Source organism: Carassius gibelio, chromosome B2 (genome assembly GCF_023724105.1).
Source record: "Carassius gibelio isolate Cgi1373 ecotype wild population from Czech Republic chromosome B2, carGib1.2-hapl.c, whole genome shotgun sequence".
Taxonomy (NCBI): domain Eukaryota; kingdom Metazoa; phylum Chordata; class Actinopteri; order Cypriniformes; family Cyprinidae; genus Carassius; species Carassius gibelio.
Genome location: NC_068397.1, coordinates 5,550,025 through 5,571,826, shown reverse-complemented (window position 1 = coordinate 5,571,826; position 21,802 = coordinate 5,550,025). Strand labels below are relative to the sequence as shown.

General features: G+C 36.5%; 1 protein-coding gene across 2 annotated transcripts in view; it reads left to right on the top strand.

Moving 5' to 3' along the window:
* Positions 1-1,061: 1,061 nt before the first annotated feature.
* LOC127951559 (structural maintenance of chromosomes protein 6) overlaps positions 1,062-21,802 on the top strand; it is a 33,557-nt gene continuing 12,816 nt past the window's right edge. Inside the window, exons 1-17 of one of the 2 annotated variants that reach the window (XM_052549510.1) lie at positions 1,062-1,219; positions 2,785-2,919; positions 3,041-3,158; positions 3,869-3,974; positions 4,067-4,203; positions 5,846-5,907; positions 6,003-6,083; positions 6,165-6,266; positions 6,435-6,554; positions 12,649-12,747; positions 13,466-13,612; positions 13,703-13,791; positions 13,891-14,055; positions 17,192-17,370; positions 17,644-17,845; positions 18,179-18,293; positions 18,402-18,562. In XM_052549510.1, the coding sequence (XP_052405470.1) occupies positions 2,788-2,919; positions 3,041-3,158; positions 3,869-3,974; positions 4,067-4,203; positions 5,846-5,907; positions 6,003-6,083; positions 6,165-6,266; positions 6,435-6,554; positions 12,649-12,747; positions 13,466-13,612; positions 13,703-13,791; positions 13,891-14,055; positions 17,192-17,370; positions 17,644-17,845; positions 18,179-18,293; positions 18,402-18,562 (2,015 nt within the window). In that variant the 5' untranslated portion in view covers positions 1,062-1,219; positions 2,785-2,787. Of the gene's footprint in view, positions 1,436-2,784; positions 2,920-3,040; positions 3,159-3,868; positions 3,975-4,066; positions 4,204-5,845; positions 5,908-6,002; positions 6,084-6,164; positions 6,267-6,434; positions 6,555-12,648; positions 12,748-13,465; positions 13,613-13,702; positions 13,792-13,890; positions 14,056-17,191; positions 17,371-17,643; positions 17,846-18,178; positions 18,294-18,401; positions 18,563-21,802 lie in introns of both variants that reach the window. The other variant, XM_052549511.1, reaches the window with a different exon arrangement.

Here is a 21,802-nt window from a genome sequence, read left to right as displayed (position 1 = left end):
GTTTATTTGCATGGTCCACACACTTTTTTGAATTTCTGATACTTCATGACACTCATTTGTGATTTAATTAATGGATTATGATGTTTATGAAAATGCATTTTGAATATATATTCGTTTTATAACCCATAGGCATAATAAATGTTTCACCCTCCTACCTTACTGTGGATTAAATGACATGTTGTATGCTGTAGGAAAGCATATTTCTGGATTACGTGAATTTGGGAATATGGAAACAGTAGGGAAAGTTTTCACTTAATGTAGGAAGTGTAATTCAGGAAGAAAAACACTTTTTGATAAATTAGCAGAACTTGGAGTTAAAGTGTTTTCTGTTACTTATTTGTTTTGACACTGAGGTAGTTCTTCAGTTCTTGTCTATAAGAAGATCAAGTTAAGAGGTTTAGTTCAAACTTTGACCTGTGGAGGCAGTTATACGCCCAGTATCATCTACACTGCCGGAAAGATAGAAGAAGAAAAAGTAAGAGCACCACCAGAGCCTGTCTACGGAGAGCCTTCCCACTCCCTATTAAGTCCTATTGTAACGAATTTGCAGTACCACCAAAGTTCCACTGGGGGCGATCGCCATAAGTGCAAAATGAAGGGGAGTCTAAGGGGCTAGACGGCTAAATTTGTCCCTTTCACTCGATTGCCGTTGAGAAATCTCAGATCTGATTGTAGGTCTTGCAAGTTCAACATGGGTTATAGGCCGAAAGTTGAATGAACAAGTACTTATATGTCCTTTCGATTTCTTACAGGTTGAGTTGTTGTTGCCCATAACACGCTAGCATTCTGCTAATGAATGTGAATGTGTATGACGTCATTGACACTTTAAAATACTTTTTAAAGCAAATAAGTGACACTTAAAAATCTAACACACAGCAATGTGTAATTTCTTTGCATCTCCTATCGAATACAACATTCAAATTACTAGACAAAAAATTATATCTTGAGAAAAGTGGATTTTGAGGGGTATACCGCCATTGACCTCTATTCATTCTGCACTCGTCCTGTGAGCGCCCTCATATGGAATCAGAGTGGAACCGCAACCAGTTCAGAAGCCGGAAGTGTATTGAGAGTGAAACTTCTCTCCATATTAGACATTCTCTGGCACCCTCTACCCAGAGTTGTCTGATTGGGTTGAGACATCCCGGAAGTGGACGCGATCGCGCTCTATGAGCAGTCTTGGGTCAAAGCGCGCGAGGATCCTCAGGAGTGTTCACTGGTTTGTGTCGTCTGTTTCATACACTTGACTCTTGACATAAAACTTGACACAAAACACCGTAATCACTTGCATATAGCTTCCTTTTGTCTGTTTTACATGTCAGCAGTGGTTTTAAGGAACTAATGTTCCTCGATCAGTTTTTGAAGTCTGTCGCCTGTCTGCTAACATTTTAGCAGAAGCGAATTTGAACGTGACAGTAGTGTGTATAAAACCGATGTAAGTTACGTTAATGTTGTAACTGTCCAGTATCTTACAGTAAAGTTGCTGTGTTAAAGTTTCCAAAGTCTCAAGCGATGTGTGAAGTGGATTCGTTTTCACGTTTTGATTTTAGTTGATTTGATTTAACGTTAAGTTTCATTTTGCTGTCAAATTGTAAGTTAGCCTATGAGAAACTAAGTTAACTATTAATGTTGAATCGTGTTACTCAATATCTGATCGTTTGTAATACGACGCGTGGAGCGATTTTCTGTGAGAACAGCAGTGATTGCATCAGTTATGTCACCTTTCCTTTTAGTGGTTTTGTCTTGGTTTCTGTGATCCTGATCAGTTTTGTGAGGTCTGTGTGAAAAGGACAACTCAATGTCAGATCAGAACCAGAACATGTCAGTCTGTGTTACGCATTATCAGATTTCTTTTTTGTAAAGTAACTGCATTAAATAGATTAGGTTTCTGCTTGGACTATTTTATCTGCAAATTTGCCTTATAATCAGAACCACTGTTGATTTGTCTGTTTTCTTAAAAGATGGATCCAGTCTACATGCTCTGACTTGGCTATTGGGCAAACGTTCTTAAAATAATACTCAAGCCACAAGACAAACAAAACGGCAAATTAACCAACCTAAACGCAATCCACCTTTGTGACAACTAAAAGGAAATGACAACTTTTTATATCATAATTCAAATGTTTTTCTTGCAATTCATCTTTTTCCCCCCGTAGAACTGCAAGGTATAAACTCAGAATTGCCAAGTTAAAAAGTCAAAATTTCCTTTTTCTTCTGTGGCTGAAAGAGCAGAGATAAGCCGGAGATATACCTCACAATTCTCTTTCTTTTTTCAGAATTGCAAGAAACAAAGTCTGAAAATTGTGAGATAAATAGTTGCAATTACCTTTTTAATTTTTTTTCTTGAAGAAAATGGGTTTATTTATTATAATCTTACTATAAACTCTTTGTCTGTGCATATGTTTAATTTTTGTATATCAAAATGTCATAACTGGATCTTTCTCTGGTGAAAAATGCATGAATTCTCCAGTCATTAAATCTGCATGAACTCACACTCATCTTCTTCCATTTTTGGGTGCAGTGCCAACATTTAAAAATGCTATCAACAGCCGATGCATCAACCTTAGTCTCTGCCCTGCATTTGTACTTTTCTGATCTAATACATAAGAGTGGTTACATTCATCTAATAAGATTTGGTGTAAATTGTTTTCAAGCTAAAACTAGAGACTTTACAAGGAAAACATACAAATGTACAAATTCCCACTTGTTGTTTGATCTCATATTAAGTGACATGGCAGTGTAATGACATTTAAAGGATATAAATGACTGTGTTTGATGTTGTAGGAGATGTCGAAGAGAAAGAGCAGTAATTCAGGGCAGACGCCTGATAAGAGAAGCCGGTTGTCTCAACCCGAGCTCTCTGAAGAGGATGAAACGGGCTACTTCAGTTCAGGAGACGGCTTGAGCACATCAGAGAGTGTAAGACTTGCACAGCACTGAACAACGCTCTCGACTGCTCATTTTTGCTTTTACCTTATGCACTTTCTCCATAGACTTGCTAGTAACGTCCCCTTACGCATCTATGTTTGTGTGTTTTCAGGTCACAGGTGAAGTGGGCATCATAGAGAGTATCTCTCTAAGGAACTTCATGTGTCACTCGATGCTTGGTCCCTTTGCGTTTGGTCCAAACGTCAACTTTGTCGTAGGAAACAATGGAAGTAAGTTCTCCTCCATATTTAATTTTTTTTAGTTGTGTGAAAACAGAATTTCCTGTGCAGTGTAAAATTAAGTCATAGCAATGTTTTATCTTAGTTGCGAAGTTTTAATAACTGTTTTAGATTCGAAATCCAGACTACTTGTTTGAATCAGTCTGACGATTCATCCATTGAATGAACTCAGTGAACCCACTTGAAGTTGAAAATAAAGAATCATTCATGTTATTCACTCTTTTTTTAGCTTTACATTTATCCCTGATAGTTTCTTCATCTGTTTTTGTTTTATTATTAATTTTGTTTTGAGAGAGAGTGAACATCACTTGCCTTGTCTAATAGAAGATCAAAAGCTATACACAGTGCTAACATAAATGTGTGGCATAATGCAATAATCAAAGATTGAAAGCATTATTCAAATACTTAAGGAATAGTTCACTCAAAAATGAAAATTTTGTCAATAATTTCTCACCCACAAAACCCATAAAACCTTCGTTCATCTCCAGAACCCAAATACAGATATTTTTGATGACAAATCCGAGAGAATTCTGAACCTGCATAGATAGGAATGCAACTGATATGTTTCCAGACCATGAAACATATAATGACATTATTAAAACATCATGTGACATCAGTGGTTCAACCACAATTTTAGGAAGCTACGAGAATACTTTTTGTGCACAAAGAAAACAAAATTAACAGCTTTATTTGTGTTTTAGGTGGAAAAAGTGCCGTGCTGACAGCTTTGATAGTAGCCCTGGGCGGTAAAGCTCTCACCACGAACAGAGGCTCCTCACTCAAAGGATTTGTGAAGGAAGGAGAGAGGTACGAAACACCTATCTGCATTTGCATGTAGTCATAGTCTATTTATAGTCTCTCATATTGCTATTGTTACTTATTCCTGCTACTATGTTTAGTTCTGCAGATGTGTCGATCACTTTGAGGAACAGGGGTCGTGATGCGTATAAGCCAGAAGTGTTTGGGCAGTCCATCATCGTAGATCTTCGTATCTCCAGCGAGGGAATACGGACATATAAACTTAGAAGTAAAACAGGTATGCTTACAAATACAGACACATTTCACCTTTGTGTACTCACTTACTTTGGGTAGTTTATGATTTACTTACCCTCATGATGAATCCGTGTATCATTCGTTCACTCATTTTTTTTTATTTAATATTGAAAGTAGAAAAAATCTTTATTTTTATTTTTTCTTTCTAAGAAAAAAAAAAAAAAAATGCATCTTATTATTTAGTTTTTTCGTTCAGGGGTAGAAAAATTAGTAAACAGCTTGAATATTTGAAAATGAAAATAGGGAATTGATTTTAACCAAATATGTACATTATTAATTTTAAAAGAATTAACAAATTATGGATGTAAGAAAATCACAAACAAGCAAAAAAAGAAAATAAAGAATTCCAAAAGTGCAGTAGGCATTGCGAAAGCTAGACAGAAAATACCCAGCAATTTTATGTGCCTATAGATCACGGTTTCAATCGCTGCATCTAATGTTTTTAAAGAAAATGGAGGACAATGGCATGATGAGTTATGAAAAGGAGCCACCATTGCCAGCTGACCGCAACCCGCTTTTGTGGTGGACATTGCGCAGCTGCCAATGAAGTAGTTGTCCCTGGGACATCAGTGCGGTCGGATCGCGTCATCTCAACAGCTGGACATATAGTGTATAAAAACGCTTTGTTTGGGACCCCGAAAATGTTGATCGACTTGTTTAACGTTACCTGTCCAATAGTTTGTAATGGGTCTCGGTTGTAACGAGTGGTTATTTCAGTCAAAGTTGCTCTTCTATCAGCTTGAATCAGTCGGCCCATTCTCCTCTGACCTCTAGCATCAAAAAGGCATTTTCGCCCACAGGACTGCCGCATACTGGATGTTTTTCCCTTTTCACACTATTCTTTGTAAACCCTAGAAATGGTTGTGCGTGAAAATCCCAGTAACTGAGCAGATTGTGAAATACTCAGACCAGCCCGTCTGGCACCAACAACCATGCCACACTCAAAATCGCTTAAATCCCCTTTCCCATTCTGACATTCAGTTTGGAATTCAGGAGATTGTCTTTACCAGGACCACATCCATAAATGCATTGTAGCAACTGCCATGTGATTGAAGTGACTCAGAACAGTTCTGGTGATGTTTTTAATGTATTTATGTCCTTATTACTGCAAGCATCACGCTTAGTTTAAAATAAAATTATATATATTGTTATATATAACAACTGTTATTTATTTTTCTCCATTTGAAAAATTTGACATTCCACATTTCTTTTGCTTATTGTTAATATTAATGTTGTTTCTCTTGATGCTTTTTATAAATAAATAGATAAATAAATTTTTTGTTGCAATATAAAGATTCAATTTAACACATAAAAAAAGATGACTGAAAAGAGGAAAAACCAAAATGAAGTATGTTCAGTCATTTATTCATTTTTTTAAATAAATATCGGTACTGCTTATCGGTTATCGGGCACATAAACATGCAAATAACTGGTATCGGTTATAAAAAAAAATCTATATCGGTCAGTCACTATTTATATATATTTTACCTTGCATAGTTTTGTTCATGGGTTTTTAGGATGAGGGCAAATCAGGCAACCTGTTCATGGGGACATCTGCCTAATTTGGTTGCTTCTACCACATGACAGATGAGCTCAAATATTTGACAATTTGATTTGTCTCTCAGGTCACTTGGTGTCATCAAAGAAGGAAGATTTGATCTACATTTTGGATCACTTTAACATCCAGGTATGGCTAAAGATCCTTTCAATTCTCTGTATGTTTGCTAACAAAACTATTCAAGTGATCTGTTTTGATTTATCTGGTTCTTTTTTCATACTCAGGTGGACAATCCGGTCTCTATCCTAACTCAGGAAATGAGTAAACACTTCCTCCACTCTAAAGGAGAGGGTGACAAATATAAAGTGAGACTTTGTGTGTGTTTGTGCATTTGTTTCTCTCACAACAAATACAAACTTGACTTTTGATTTGCTCTTTTTCTTTAGTTTTTCATGAAGGCCACTCAGCTTGATCAGATGAAAGAAGATTACAGCTACATCATGAAGACCAAGACCATGACTCAGAATACAGTGGAGAAGCACAGGGAGGTGAGTGCTGAAATAATCACATTTACATAGTGGAACTGAAATTATTAATTGGATGGAGCATCTTTGGAAACAGTATCTGATTGTATTGCTGAACCAGATGCTCTTTAAGATGGCAGTTTATTTCTTTTTCACTCTCTGATTTCTGGCACACCCTTTCTTCTCACACAGACTCTACAAGAGCTGAAGAGAAAGTACCATGAGAAAGAAGAGCGCTATAAAAGTCTGGCTTCACTTGATGAAATGCAAAAGAAGTTGGATGAGCTGAAGAATCAGATGGCCTGGGCTCTGGTAAGGAATCACTACCATAATGAGCTGTGACTGCATGGCTCAAATCAAAATGAACACAACATTAATGGACGATTAATCGAAAAGTAATCGAAACCGAAATTTAGAACCTCTAACCTATGTTATTTTCCCATGTTGGTTATTTGGGAAAACTCATAGCTGTGAAGATCGCGCGCACAGAGGAACCCAGTTGTCAGGGCTGTCCTGTGATTTATCAGTAAAGTATCTTAGAATCTCAAAACTTATAGCATATTTTTCTACTTTTCAAGGAACTAGGCTATTTACAACCCCCAGCTTCACAATAATATAGAGACGGTATGACTAATTCACACACGCAATCACTCGTACTGGTACTGTTTATCTTTAATCTTTATTTATCTCTTACACCGAGCAATAATATGTAAGAAATGTTACGACCATAGATAAAATAACTGCTGATAGTGACCTATGATCACTCTTTCAATAATAAAAAATATCCCACCTTTAATAGTCTATCTCAACCATCTGGCTGAGGCCAGTCTAAAAAGACGCTCAGGACAGTTGACACAACGCTGCTGCATGTCGTCACGAAAGCGTATCATTTTCACGTGTTAGTAAGCTGGTTAATCGCGCGCTGTGCTCAGTGCGCATGCGGAGAGAGAGCCGTGTCTCACAGACAGCAACACTGAACCGACCTCTCATTTGCAAAGTTCTCCTTTAAGTTCCTCCTGCACCTCAACGAACAAAAACAAATCGCAGTTTAAACAAACAGAAAAGGATGTGTAAGGGCCCAATTCAGCACCGCAGTGTTCTGGTGTTCAGGCTCATGCAGAGAGAGGCGTCTCAAAACACTTGAACACCGAATTTGTCTGTTTTTGATCTTGTACCGACAAATACTTAAAAAAATATGTGAAAATACCCATCTTGGATAGTATGTTCGAAAAAACTGTCAGTTATGTCTTAAAGAGCCAATAAGATGAAAATTCTAAGCTTCCTATCACTGTTTATAAGTCCTGTACAATAGGTTTAAATCCATCCAAGGTTAAAAAAACATTGTCATTTTGTCAAAATATCATTTTAAAATTACCTCAATTCTCAAAAATCCCAAAAAAGGTTCGCATGAAGATGTTCAAAAGATTCAGTTTCCTTAAACCCCACCTTTCGGTAGCATACTGTGTTCTGATTGGTCAACTGACATAGTTTTGATTGGTTGTTCCGCACACAACTTCACGGTAAACAATACGTTAGCATCTTTTTGGGGTGAATTATGTCTTATTCCTCTCATCGCGAAGCAAACAGTAAAATAAAAAAACTTTAACAGTCTCGCTGCTTTTTCTTCTGTGTGGGCGTATTCAAGCCGCGCGCTTCAGTTTGAATCTGAATAGCGCCTTCAGCGCGGGGGCGTGGTCACATTAGATATAATAAAGTAATCCATATGAAAACAACGCAATGTCTGTTTTTCACGTCTCCCTTCATCATAGAATATTTTCGGCAGCACTTTTAGTTTAGTTTTAAAGTAGACATGTCAAGCTTTCTATAGACATCTCTCTCATGTCTCTTCGTTGAGTATTCACGTAGTTACACTTCATTTTAATGACGTGTTTGTAAATGAAGATCAGCGCAGACAAAGGCTGCAGACAGCACACATACTGATAAGACGGTCGAGAGAAAACAAACACATAACTTCATAATCATACTTCGCGTTGTGATTCGGAGATGCTTGTTGGTCCAAATAAAGTTGGTAATGAACCCTCTTTTATGGCCAAACGCTTTGAAAATCCAGCCTTGAACCAGGGTTTCCGCGGGGTCATAAAAAGTCATACATTTAACAATAAGAATTTAAGGCCATAAAAAGTCATAAAAACTAGATTTTCCATACAAGGTCATAAAAAACATTTAGCAACGTCTTAAACTGATATGCTAGTCCATTAATTTGTTCTTCCATCAAAATGCGCTCGCAGCGGCAATGGCATTCATTTGTTTCGCCTGTTGTAGTTCTGTATGAGGAATCTGAGTGGTATCACACTGCGATCACAGCGTTCCAGAACTACAAGGTCCATGCGGCAGCATACAGACTTGTCAGAAGGACTTTCACGGAAACCCGCGCGAACTCCGAACATACTGTATCATACTGAGTCACTGCTTTGCTTAATTGAAATCATCCTGGCTCTCACAATGGGAAAATGTACCTTTAACGATCCATGGCTCGAAGACGGTGCGTTTAGTAGCTGGCTCAAGCCCGTCTCTAACACTCGGTATGAGAGAGTCGCGTATCACAGACAGTCCTTCCGGCACATAAACAAACAAATACTAATCGCAGTTTTGAACAAACAAAAGGATGTGAAAGAGCCCAATTCAGTACCACGGTGTTCAGGACTCACGCAAAGAGAAATTTGAATTTGCTTCTTTTTGCTCATGTGCCGACAAATACATACAAAATATGTCAAAATACCCGCCTTGGAAAGCATGCTTGAAAAAACGCATTTATTTGTCAGTTATTTCTTAAGTGAAAGTAAACAGTTGAGGAAAAAGATGCGTTCATTGTCTCTTAAAGTGACTGCGCCTAATTTAGCTACTGGCTGCTGTAATGTTAATCCAAGTAAATGAAAGAAAAATCACTCACTGCTTTTGACTTCATTACTTTGTAGTTTTAACAAGAATTTAAACACAATCAAACCAATAATTATCCAGACTCCAGATATAATTTTTAATATACGTATTTTACTAGTAGGTAAAGGACACTAACACATTTATGTAAGTGAGTATAAGCAAACTGTGACATATTATACCCAAAGAATCTTCATACAGTGAACTACTAGTGAAATAGATATATTATTTTATATTTTAAATATTTTATCTATCTATCTATATATAAAATTGGGAACAAAAATTATTCAGCACCTTATAAAGCACCATGCATTGCTTATGTGTTTTTTTTTCTGAATTGCTAATGCAAGCTTTTCACACCACAGTGAAAACAAAATGAAGCATTGTTTGGTAATTGGTCAACAAAGTATTGATAGTTGTGTAAATATTGCCATAATAACAGTTATCTGTAGTTTTGGTTGATTACGTACATTTCTATCAAAGTTATGACATTATCAAGACGAATTTGTTCTGACAAGTTTAACTTTAAGTTCTTGTCATATTTTATAACCATTTTAGAATCAATAGCAAATAAACTAATAACGTGAGAAATGTTCAAGGTGTCTGATTTGATTGTATATTTAATTTTTACTAGGGATGCACTGGTTGACCGGCCATAAATCGGAACCGGACGGTTTTTGGTCTTTTTTCGGCCGATTTTCCGTTAGTGTGCTCGCGTGCACAGACTACATTGTAATCGTTCGCTATGTCATTTGTGTGGAAAAGTATTTCGAAATCTGTGTGCAGGACACAGGCAGCCAATCAGTACTGGAAGTGCAGAGCTTCATGTCTGAGGCACAGATAGCAGGAAGCAATCAGCCGTTGGTGTACTGGCGCACAAATAAGAGTCCCTTTTCTGTGCACTGAAGCTGCGCGAGCGTTTACTGTACCGGTCCGTGCCCTGAACACGGGTAGACCGTGAAGAGATGTTCAGCTCAACTTCTCACGTGTTGGATGAGAAACGAAACGGACAAAACTGTGACAAAACTGAAATGTTTTTTTTTTTTTTTTTTAGAACTTGCATACACGTTTGAAAAGACAGAAGTAAACGTCAGTTCTGCATTAGTATGATTATTTTTATTTTACCTTAAAATTACATAGACTTAATTTAATTTAAAAATCACCTGCTGTAGCACACTGAATAAAAGTGTTTCATTCATCAAATTAAAACATTTTAGACTAATGATTCACATCTATATTTTTGCATCTTTGTTTTTTTTTTTCGCACCAACATTATTTAATTTCACATGTTGGAAAATGTATTTATATAGCATACTTTTATTAAGTCTCACTGGTAAAGACCTTTTTTATTAATTAAAACCAAATTTAAAAACTAAAATACTAAATGCTGATTAAGAAACATCTTATTGAATGTGTGTTGATTGTGTTGTTTGGATTGTAGAACTATGAAGTTATTGCCTTTAATTTCACATGGTTATAGTTAATCTTTTTAAATTTCAGGCCAGTTCTCTGTAATTCAAAAAACAAAAACTAAATGTAGGCTACTTATTGTGCGGTTACTGCTGTTAATTGCAGATGGTTACAGTTATTGTTTTCAATAGCCAAAAGCAAGTTTGGTCTTGTTTATGCACATTTTCCTTCTTTCTTGTTTGTTGCTTAAAAGATAAAAAAAAATCGGAAATCGGTATCGGAATCGGACAGTTTGCTTGTAAAAATTCGGTATCGGAACCGGCCATGAAAAATCATGATCGGTGCATCCCTAATTTTTACATTGAAGACTATCCAGTGCTATTTTACATTTAATTATTTGGTTTCTGTACCTTGACACCTACAAACTTGAAAAAAACTTAAACATTGTGTAAATAGCAAAAATAAATAAAAATGAACGAACATACAAATTAAACAATTTCAAACAGGGCCCACTGGTACAACCTTCAGCGGGTTCCCTGCTGACCCCAGCTATGGCCCTGCCTGTGGGTGTTGATTACTGTGACCAAACACCAATAACACTTGTTATTTTGGAAAGTAATTCCATAAAATAATTGTTACTTTACAATGTTACTTTAAAATGTTACAATTGTTAAGTGTTCCTGTGTTCTTGATACTCAAGAAATAGAAGGTGAAGGCTTCAGTTTCTAAATCTTAAGAAATAATAGAATAACTCTTTAAATAATAAAAATTGTTACTTTCAATGAAAGTCAATAATAAAAAAAGGAATTTTAATGACTGAAGTTATTTATCGTAATTCGTGTAGGTCATAAATTCAAATCCTAATGGTCATAAAAAGGTCTTAAAAAGTCTTAAATTTGACTGATTAAACCCTGCAGAAACCCTGTTGAACTCACCTAGATTAGAAAAGCAGTTATCAGTGAAATGTTGTGAACACAACAAAAGGGATTTGTTGTACTGCTCTGGTATTGTGGTAAAAATGAATTTTAGACATTGGTTCTTCTAATCTTCATTCTTTGGCAGTGAAAATAAAACAAACTTGCCTTTACAATTAAAAACACACTGTCTCCTCGACATGATGCTCTCACACCAACCAGAGCGTCTGTGTGGGGGGGTGGGGCAGGTCAGAGTTTTGTTTCTCCCAAGACGGTAGGCGGAGATTATTATGCAAAGTGTTCTAGTGACGTACATAGAGATGGGCAAAAGATTTGAAATCTATAACGACTCATTTCAGTGATTCGACTCCTTACTTTAGAAGCCAATAACTTTATAAATCATGTACTTTTTGGTTTAATTACTTTGCACATTGTTTACACTGATGGACAGCAAAATCATACACTGTAATACAGGTAATTTTTCATTTCCCATCTGTGTGGCTCTTTAAGTGAAAGTAAACAGTTGAGAAAAATATGTATTATATTGGATGCATTCATTGTCTCTTAAAGTGACCGTGCCTAATATTGCTTTGGTGCCGCATTGCATTCTGGGACGTGGCGGGCATGTTGATGAAAAATTAAACAGAACGAACATACAAATTAAATACTTTCAAACAGGGCCCACTGGTACAACCTGCAAACCCCAACTACGGCACTGTTTACAGTACAATCCTTGTAAGTAAACTATGAGGGCAAAAAAAACAAAACAGAAACAAAATAATCGTTCATTAATCGTAATCGTAGTAAAATGTTGAATTAATCGAGGTTTTGACTTTAGGCCATAATCGTAATCGTTAGGCCCTAACACAACAATACTATCATTTCCTAATCAGATTTGAACAATTTCATATTATAATCATATAATCTTTGTAAAGGCATACTGTGGTTCTTATACTTTTAAGAGTTAAGAGTTCTGTTGATCCTGATTGACAAATTAAGGAATTTTTTAATGATTCAGTCAGAATTTCTGAGAATTTATCTGTTTTAATCAGTGTAACAACTCATTCACTGATTGACCCTGAAAAATGTATTATTTATGATTCCCATCTCTAGGTGATCACATGCTTCAAATATCTCATTACCGAAGATTGCGACTTAATATTGAAATGTATGTTTATGTACATCAGGTGGCAGAGGTGGAGCAGGAGATGAAGCCAATGAGAGAACGAATCACAGCTGAAGAGAGGTCAACTGTCAAATATGACCAGAAGGTTGAAGAGTGGGAGGTGACTGAATATTGTCTGGAGTTTCTATGATCCAGTTTCCTCTAGTGATCATGAAGTCACACATAGACTACAGGATATTTTGGGCCAGATTTCAGCTTTTCCTGCTCGAGTATTTTTGGCCAAAATGAGACTTATGAGACTTTAACAGTTTAGGGGCAGGTTTAGCAGAAATACAATATTCCACAGTATAGATTCAGATTCAAGTAGCTTCATTGGCATAAAAAAAAATCATATACCTCTGTAAATAAATACATTTTAAATTCACATCTCGCACATTTTAATGCCCTTTGAATGGAACATATACACTTTTTTCAAACTGAATTCATGAAATTATATCCGGTGACATCCACCTCACAGGGCACTTACAGTCAAATAAAACTAATGTCTTATGTGTTAAGAGATACATACAAAATATGCAGAGCAGGGAGGCGTGAGGACTGGAATTGGGAACTGCTGGATTAGACCATTTGCAACAGAATGCCATTTGCTAGGACACTGCAAACAGAAATTTGCTCTTGGCCACAGTAGATCACGACTTTAGCACCATTTATATTCTAACTCATACTGTCATCTTTCAGCAACCCTCAAAGCTTTTTGCTGTTATTGCAGAGGTCTGTTGGGATATGCCCAGCCAGCAGCCCTAGTTTACTTTATTAAAGAAAATTCTTAGTGAAAAAGTCTGTTTGATTCACAGTAATGTGCATTGTTTCTATTCTAGGGGAAAGTTCAGGAGGCAAACAGAATATTGGGACAGTTGCAGGATCAGCTGGAGGGTGTGACGCAGCGGATGCAGCAACTGCAGCCACAGTGCGCTGAACTGAAGAGCCGAGCACAGGCTTGCAACCGAGATCTCAAAGCCGCTGAGGTGCACAATCATAACACCATAAGAAAGGAAATGGGAAACTTTATATGTTAAATTCTCAGTGCTTATTGTTTATAATTTTTATTGGTTTAGGCGGGTCTTCATCGTAAAAAGACTAACTTGAGAGACCTTGAAAAGGATAAAGATCAGCTTACCAAGCGGATCCGAGAACTCAAACACAGGTACTTCAAAGTGTACAAAAAGGAAACAACGTTACGTAACATTATGTTTGTACCATTTCCAGCTGTTTCATTATGACCCAACCCCTCCTCTCTGTCCAGCATAAGTCAGACGAACTCAGCTGACACTCATGCTCGTGTGGAGAAGATGAATCACATTCAGACTGAGCTTGAACAACTACATTTCCAGGACTCCACTCTGACTCAGCAAATTGATCAGTTTAAACAGGCCTGTGCCGCAGCTAAAGACAGACTGGGAAAAATGAGGTTAGTGCAGTTGTTGGTTAAAGTCTTTTCTTTGCACAAAAATATCTGGCCGACTAAAATATACTAGTCGGTGCTGTTGGAGACAATCGACTTCTCGAGCATGCATTATCCATAATGCATGCACAGAGTTTGCAAGTACGGCGTGAATTTTAGGATTACAATATTGCGTGTAGCTGTTACTTTCTATGACTTTACGTACATTGCATGTAAAATTAAAATATGTAATGTAATAATTAGGGGTGTGGACGAAGCCGAATACCTTATTTGGAATGGCACAGATAATGGCTTCAAAAAATAATTAATGGACAAGGAATTCTGCCTGAATATTTGGCTGAGGCTTAAATAATCTAAAATAATCGTTAGTTGCAGATCTACTAGGGGATCAGCACAATATTATACACAGACCTCTAAAGTCACGCAATAGAGTGTGAAGTGAATTAATGTAAACTTGATTAATGAAAAGAGCGCAAATCAAACACTGTATTGCTGTTGCCTCTTTGTTCATCTCTCAGAAATCAGAGTTTAGCAAGAGTAATATCACCAATAATAATAAATCAAACACATTCTATTATTTGTATATATTTAAAAGGTGATGATTTGAACCTTGGGCTATGATATGATACGAATGAATGGAACAAGCACAGCACGCTTACCAATCAAGCAGCTGTGTTGCGTGTCTCAGTCTCTCAAAAACCAAACCAGTTCTCTCTCAAAGCCTAGGGTAATAATCAACTTAGATACAGATACAATTTTTATTTTCACCTACATGTTTGCATCTTTATCTTTAGCTGGTTTGCGGGGCACACACTCATGTGTTTAGTGAAGTTCAAAAAAAGACTTGCTTAAAGAGTTCTGCACTAAATATTTGTCATGACATCTCGTTTGCATGATAAATATTATTTTAGAAATTAATCATTTAGTTTAACACGGCATACTTGTTCAGTGATAACTATGAATAAAAAGATAGTCATAACGGTCTTATCAAGTATCTGTACGTTTCACCTTGTTTTATTCAAATGTAGGTATACATATAATTTTGTGATTGGTTCAGATGCAAACACAGATACAAATGCTGGCTGTTAAATGAACATTTTAATATGTAATGTCATAATTATAAAGTTTTGACATTATACATGTGTTGCATTTGGCTATGTATCAAAAAGAGTTTATTGATAAGAACCATTTCATGTCTTTTCATTTACAGTAGCATGAACAACGAGCAGTCGAGTAACTCAAGTATTTTTTTAAATAAGAAATCAGTAGCCATGCAACCCTAACCATGAAGTATTGTGCATACCTTAATTGAATTACAAACCCAGTTCCAAAAAAGTTGGGACACTGTACAAAAACATTGATGTGGAAATTTCAAATTTCAATATTTTATTCAGAATACTAAATACAAAATAAGTTGATTTTAAATTTCATGGCATCAACACATCTCAAAAAAGTTGGGACAAGGCCATGTTTACCATGTATGTAGTCTGGCATTGTCATGTTGAAAAATGGAAGGTCTTCACTGAAAGAGACGACGTCTGGATGGGAGAATATGTTGTTCTAGATCTTGGATATACCTTTCAGCATTGATGGTGCCTTGTAAGCTGCCCATGCAACACACACTCATGCAACCCCAAACCATCAGAGATGCAGGCTTCTGAACTGAGTGCTGATAACAACTTGGGTTGTCCTTGTCCTCTTTAGTCCAGATGACATGGCGTCCCAGTTTTCCAAAAAGAACTTAAAATTTTGATTCGTTTGCCACAGTCCATTTTAAATCAGCCTTGTCCCAGAGAAAACACCTGCGCTTCTGGATCATGTTTAGATATGGCTTCTTCTTTGATCTATAGAGCTTTAGCCGGCATCGGCGAACGACACGGTGGATTGTGTTCACCGACAATGTTTTCTGGAAGTATTCCTGAGCCTATGTTGTGATTTCCATTACACTAGCAATCCTGTATTTGATGCAGTGCTGTCTAAGGGCCCGGAGGTCACGGGCATCCAGTACGGTTTTCCGGACTTGGCCCTTACAAACAGTTCTTCCAGATTCTCTGAATCTTTTAATGATATTATGCTCTGTAGATGATGATAACTTTAAACAAAATTTTTCAATCCCTTAGATACTCCTTTCTGATATTGCTCCACTATTTTTCGCCGCAGCATTGGGGGAATTGGTGATCCTCTGCCCATCTTGACTTCTGATAAACACTGCCACTCTGAGAGGCTCTTTTTATACCCAATAATTTGCCAATTGACCTAATAAGTTGCACATTGGTCCTCCAGCTGTTCCTTATATCTACATTTAACTTTTCCAGCCTCTTATTGCTATCTTTCGAATGTGTAGCTATCATAAAATCCAAAATGTGCCAATATTTGGCATGACATTTCAAAATGTCTCACTTTCAAAATTTGATATGTTATCTATATTCTATTGTGAATAAAATATAAGTTTATGACATTTGTAAATTATTCCATTCCCTTTTTACTCACAATTTGTACAGTGTCCTAACTTTTTTAGAATCGGGTTTGTAAAATTGGTGGAGAATTATGAATTTATAGATACTGATTAATCATGTGGATACAATATTTTTTTTCATTTATTGCAAAATATGTTATGCTTAGGGATACTTGCTCTACATCATACACAGTGATTCCTGGGAGTTGGCAGCACTACAGTGATTTACAATTTTCTGATAGGTGGAGATTTCTCTGCAGAATCATGGTTAATGTAGTTTTTCACTTAGAATTCTGCTTTTGAATACAATTATTAAAGAAATAATGCTGCTTTAAGCGTATACCATCAGTTAACCACCTCAAAATCACCTTCAAAATATATTATTCTATGGAGAAAATGAAAATTATTTTGTTTAGTTCTGAAACCAACTGTTCCACCCTATTACTTGTACTGATAATGGAAAGTCCCAGTAGATTTTCTCGATTTCATTTAAATTCTGATCAAACAATTCAAATAGGAAAAAGCTTTAAAAAAAAAAAGGAAGCATTTCATTAGTGGTCCCAAACTTCTGGGTTCACTGGATCTTAAATGTACAACAAAAATGTCCTTGTTTCTAATTCTTATTTTATAATTTGACCGGTCTCACTTTGTCTTTCTTGCAATCTTCCTTTTCTCTTCATTTTGTAGCCGTGAAAAGCAGGACCTGCTGCGTGCGATAGACTCTAAGCGACGTGACCTTGCTGCAATGGAAAGCAGTCGAGATAACAGACTTTGTCGCTTTGGTGAGCATATGCCAGCACTGCTAAGAGCTATAGATGAGGCTGACCACCGGGGTCTCTTCAGGAAGAAACCTGTTGGACCACTCGGTAAGTATCCTGAACCTCAGAAGTCAGATTGAGGGGGTTGAAATGAACTTTTTAAAATAAGATTTTAAATTTGATTAGTTATCACTTCCGGAGAAAAATAGGGCAGTTGCTGTGCAGGGATGAAACTTTCTGGTGCCTATGTGTTCGTGTACACAATGAAAAAACCTGTACTTTGAAAAGCTGTGTGTTTTGTCAAAATTTAAGTGAACTTTGGGCTTTAGGAGAAACCATGTCATATGGAATTTTGTTGTTTATTGGTTATTTTGTTTCTAGGATTCTGTATCCGACTGCGGGATCCAGAGTTGGGTCTTGCAGTGGAGTGTTGTCTGAAGTCTCTGATGTTAGCTTTCTGTTGCGATAACCACGCTGACGAGAGAGAGTTACAGAGAATCATGAGTCGCCACTTCCAGCAAGGCAGACGACCTCAGATCATCGTCAGCACATTTACCAACACGGTTTATGACGTCAGGGGCAGGTATCTAGAGATCACCTTACCTGACATGATAACTAATTTAGGAATGATTACCACTGTTTTCCTCTTTATTTTAATTCTCTGCCATTTTGGTGTCATTGTATTAAAAGCTATCAATAAAATGGTAAATCCACATTTACCAGTTGATCTAACGTTGTTGTGTAAAAAGTCCCACTTGGATGTTTTTCCTTACTAATGTCATTTAGAAAGTTTCAGCTTGTTGGTTTCTAGTCAGAACTTTGGTTTGAAGCCAATATAAATTTATCTGTCAAAGCACAAACAAAAACGTGTATGATTGAAAAAAAAGAATATTTTCCTTTTTCTATTGGTTTTCAGGGCTGTCAATCACCACGAATATCCATCTGTGCTCCAGGCACTTGACATTGAGAATCCAGTTGTGGCCAACTGCTTGATTGACATGAGGGGAATTGAAACCATTCTGCTCATCAAGGTAAGACCATGAGGACGCTGACGAGCATTTCCCTGTTTGATCCTAATGTGTTACCACATCCTGTGAAGTGAAGAGCTCTGTTCAACTCTGCTGTGATTTTGCCCACAGAACGCTAAAGATGCGAGAAGGGTCATGCAGAGTGAAGACCGACCACGCAACTGCAGGGAGGCCTTCACACGTGAGGGGGACCAGGTCTACTATAATCGTTACTACTCCTCTGAACAGAACAGAGCACTCTACCTCAGTGGTGATGTCGAAGAGGAAATCAGGTTTGAAAATATGAAATGCATTTTTGAGATTCTTTTCAACATGTGGAAAAATGAAATTAATTGACCATTTGCAAAGACCTACCCACCCTTAGTTACTGTTGCTATCCCTGACAAACAATGCCACTCTCACACCACGAATCACGTTCTCACTAGGGCTGTAGCTATCGAATATTTTAGTAATCAAGTATTCTAACAAAAATTCCATCGATTAATCGGATAAAATGTGTTTTTCAAGGGTAAATTAACAAATAAGTGTCCTTTTTTATTTTTTAAATGCATAGAATGCAGTGCATACATCAAAAATAAACATTGAATTATTACCCATTGTTTCTCTGTCTGTTATGGAAGCATATGGGTAGCAATATTCAAATTGGAATTTAATATGCAAAATGACAATGCAATATGTAAAATGACAATGCATTTCTGTATTTACATTTACATTTTCCAATACATTTGTGCAACGTTTGGTGCAAAATGAAAATTAAATTACATAATTTTCATTTGCCATTTCATACACCAGTTTTAATATGTAAAATGAAAACTAATTTTAAAGTTGCAAAATTAAAATTAAAATGTATTACAGAAATTATTTGATATGTATAACATGTTCAAGCAAAAACTGTGGCAAAATTATCATTTAAATGCTTTTTTTCTTAAATGCATTAACACTCACAGTCAAGGCAAAAGGGGCTACAGTAAGCAGTGGAGGGATACATTCAAAATATAAAAATATGCAATGAAGGAGACATGACTACTATCGAGGCTAATGCTTATCGGTCTCATGCGAAATCTGAGGAAACCCCATGACCTGTACCTCAAATGCAACCAGCACCGCCTTGTGGACCAGTCATGCTGGTCATTCTCTTTCATATGTTATGGTTAGGGCTGGGACAACGCGTCGAGGTCATCGATGACGTCGACGTAAAAAATACGTCGACGCAAAATATGCACATCGATTCGTCGACCTGTTTTTATTTCTCAAAAAAAACGTTTGCAAAACGTTTACCTTATGTGCGCTGAATATACGCGATGGCCGGATCAACATTCTGTCCAACGTTATATAACCAATCCAGGGGTTTTTCTGCATTGATCTTTTTTTTTTTTTGGCGGCTGTCAAAGCCTTATTTGATCGGTGAGTGATGTAGAATGACAGGGCGCGTACGAGAGAGAGCCCCGATTGCACACTCACACTCACAGTCTTCTAACAACAAGAGCGCTTTTTGCTCTCTCTCTCCCTTGTGCATATTAATCAAAATCATTAAACACGATAGAAAAAGGGCGAAACACCAAAGTTTCACGCACGCTTGCGCACTCAGTCTTCAAACTACACGAGTGCTGTCTTGCGCTCTCTCTCTCTCTCTCTCTCTCTCCCCCCCCCTCGTGCATATTAACCAAAATCATTAGACACGATAGAAAAAGGGCAGAACGGCAAAGTTTCACGTGGAGCATTCAGAGATTTTTTTTTTCTCCATGACAGGCTGCTGGCTCCCACTGTTATTTTTTTTATTTTATTTTTTTTTATTATTTTTTTGGAAAAGCACTCTGTATTAGCTTAAAGCCCTCAAGTTTACATTGGTTACTGTATTCTTTCAATTGCTCTAAACAAGTATTTTGGGTGACCTTTTTTATTGAATGCTAGACATCAAGTTGTTGTTATTTTCATCTGAAAAATAACTTTTTTCAGTAAGCTAGGCCCTATGTGTTCAGTAAGCTTGTTTCAGTAAGCTATGTGTTTTCAAGGCTTCAAGGTTTTATTGAATGCTATCTCTATACAAGTGCAAAGTAATGCATTCTTAGTCAGTCTTTTTATTTTGTAATTTTAAGAGCAATAAACATATCATTCAGATATCCATTTTTTTATTATTTTATTATCTGTAATGTTCGATGCATTTAACTGTGAGTGGGACCGTCCACACTGTTTTATCCATTGTAGGCACCGCTCACGTTGTGTTTTCGGCTTTGAGAATGGAAAGAACACAAATCCTCCAGACAATCTCTCGGGGTGTCTAGTGTCCGATTTACAAACGCCGTGGGCGCACCGCTTCACTATCTTGCTTAGAGTCAGTGTTTGTCGGAGTTGCTCACATAGAAACGGTTGCTATGATGTGTGATTGGACAATGGCCATTCTGGGGGAGGGGCCGGCGAAAGACTAATTGCAATATTTTCAACGGACATTATGGCATTTAAAATAAAATTATTCCAAACGTAACTGGTGCGTGTGGCTGTACTGCACAGTAAGTGAACAGCTTTGATCGGTGCTGCTACAGCAAAACACTGTTGCTCACATTAAATATTTTTTATGGGATTATTATGACCAGTTCTGGAAAACGTTTGATTTTTAATTAAAAAAAATCCAGCATACAGTGCATTAGATTGTGACAGTGCATGCATGCATGCGTGCATAAGAGGACAAGCTATTGCGACTTTGGCTAGATTTATTTGGCGTTATTGCTCATGTCTCATTCGGCACAAATCCAAATGTTTCCATTTTCGCAATGTATTTTAATGTTAAACTATTATTTATCATTTAAACTAGGCTTGTACTTTACGTGCATTCGCATATAGACAGAAGAGGTCATCCTCTTCACATTAGCAAAAATGTCCTTGGCATAACAGCAGAGTGAACCAGCATACTATGGTCTACTTAAACTGATCTGTAATCTTTTAAATGTTTGGTTGACTTTTTTGGTTGAAATTTTGTTTTATAACTGTTATCTTAAGTCAATCAAAAATATTTAACAAATTATTTTTATCTATATATATATATATATATATATATATATATATATATATATATATATATATATACTTTTTTTTTTTTTTTTTTAAAACAAATTGTTATTTTTATATTTTATTATATTATTAACATGAAAAGCAATAGAAATATAGTAACTAAGTCATTTCATCAGATAACTGCACTTTGCAGGACTGCGGGACACATGACCGATAGATTAATTCCTGCAACTAAATTCGTTCCTACGACTTATTAATTTGTGGCAATTGTCCATGTTTCATTAATTTTGTTCCCTAAATAACCCATGATTTAACTGAAATAAGGGAACAAATTAATAAATCAAATTCTTAATTCATGAAATCTTCAATTTCCTTCCCATGTTTACCACACACCGTAAGAGATGCGTGAAAGTGAAAGATGGTAAAATAAACCTGTGAAATTATAGGGTTACACTGAAGATTTAGGAAAAGAAACCGGCAAACCAGAACAAAGCCACATAAATGAA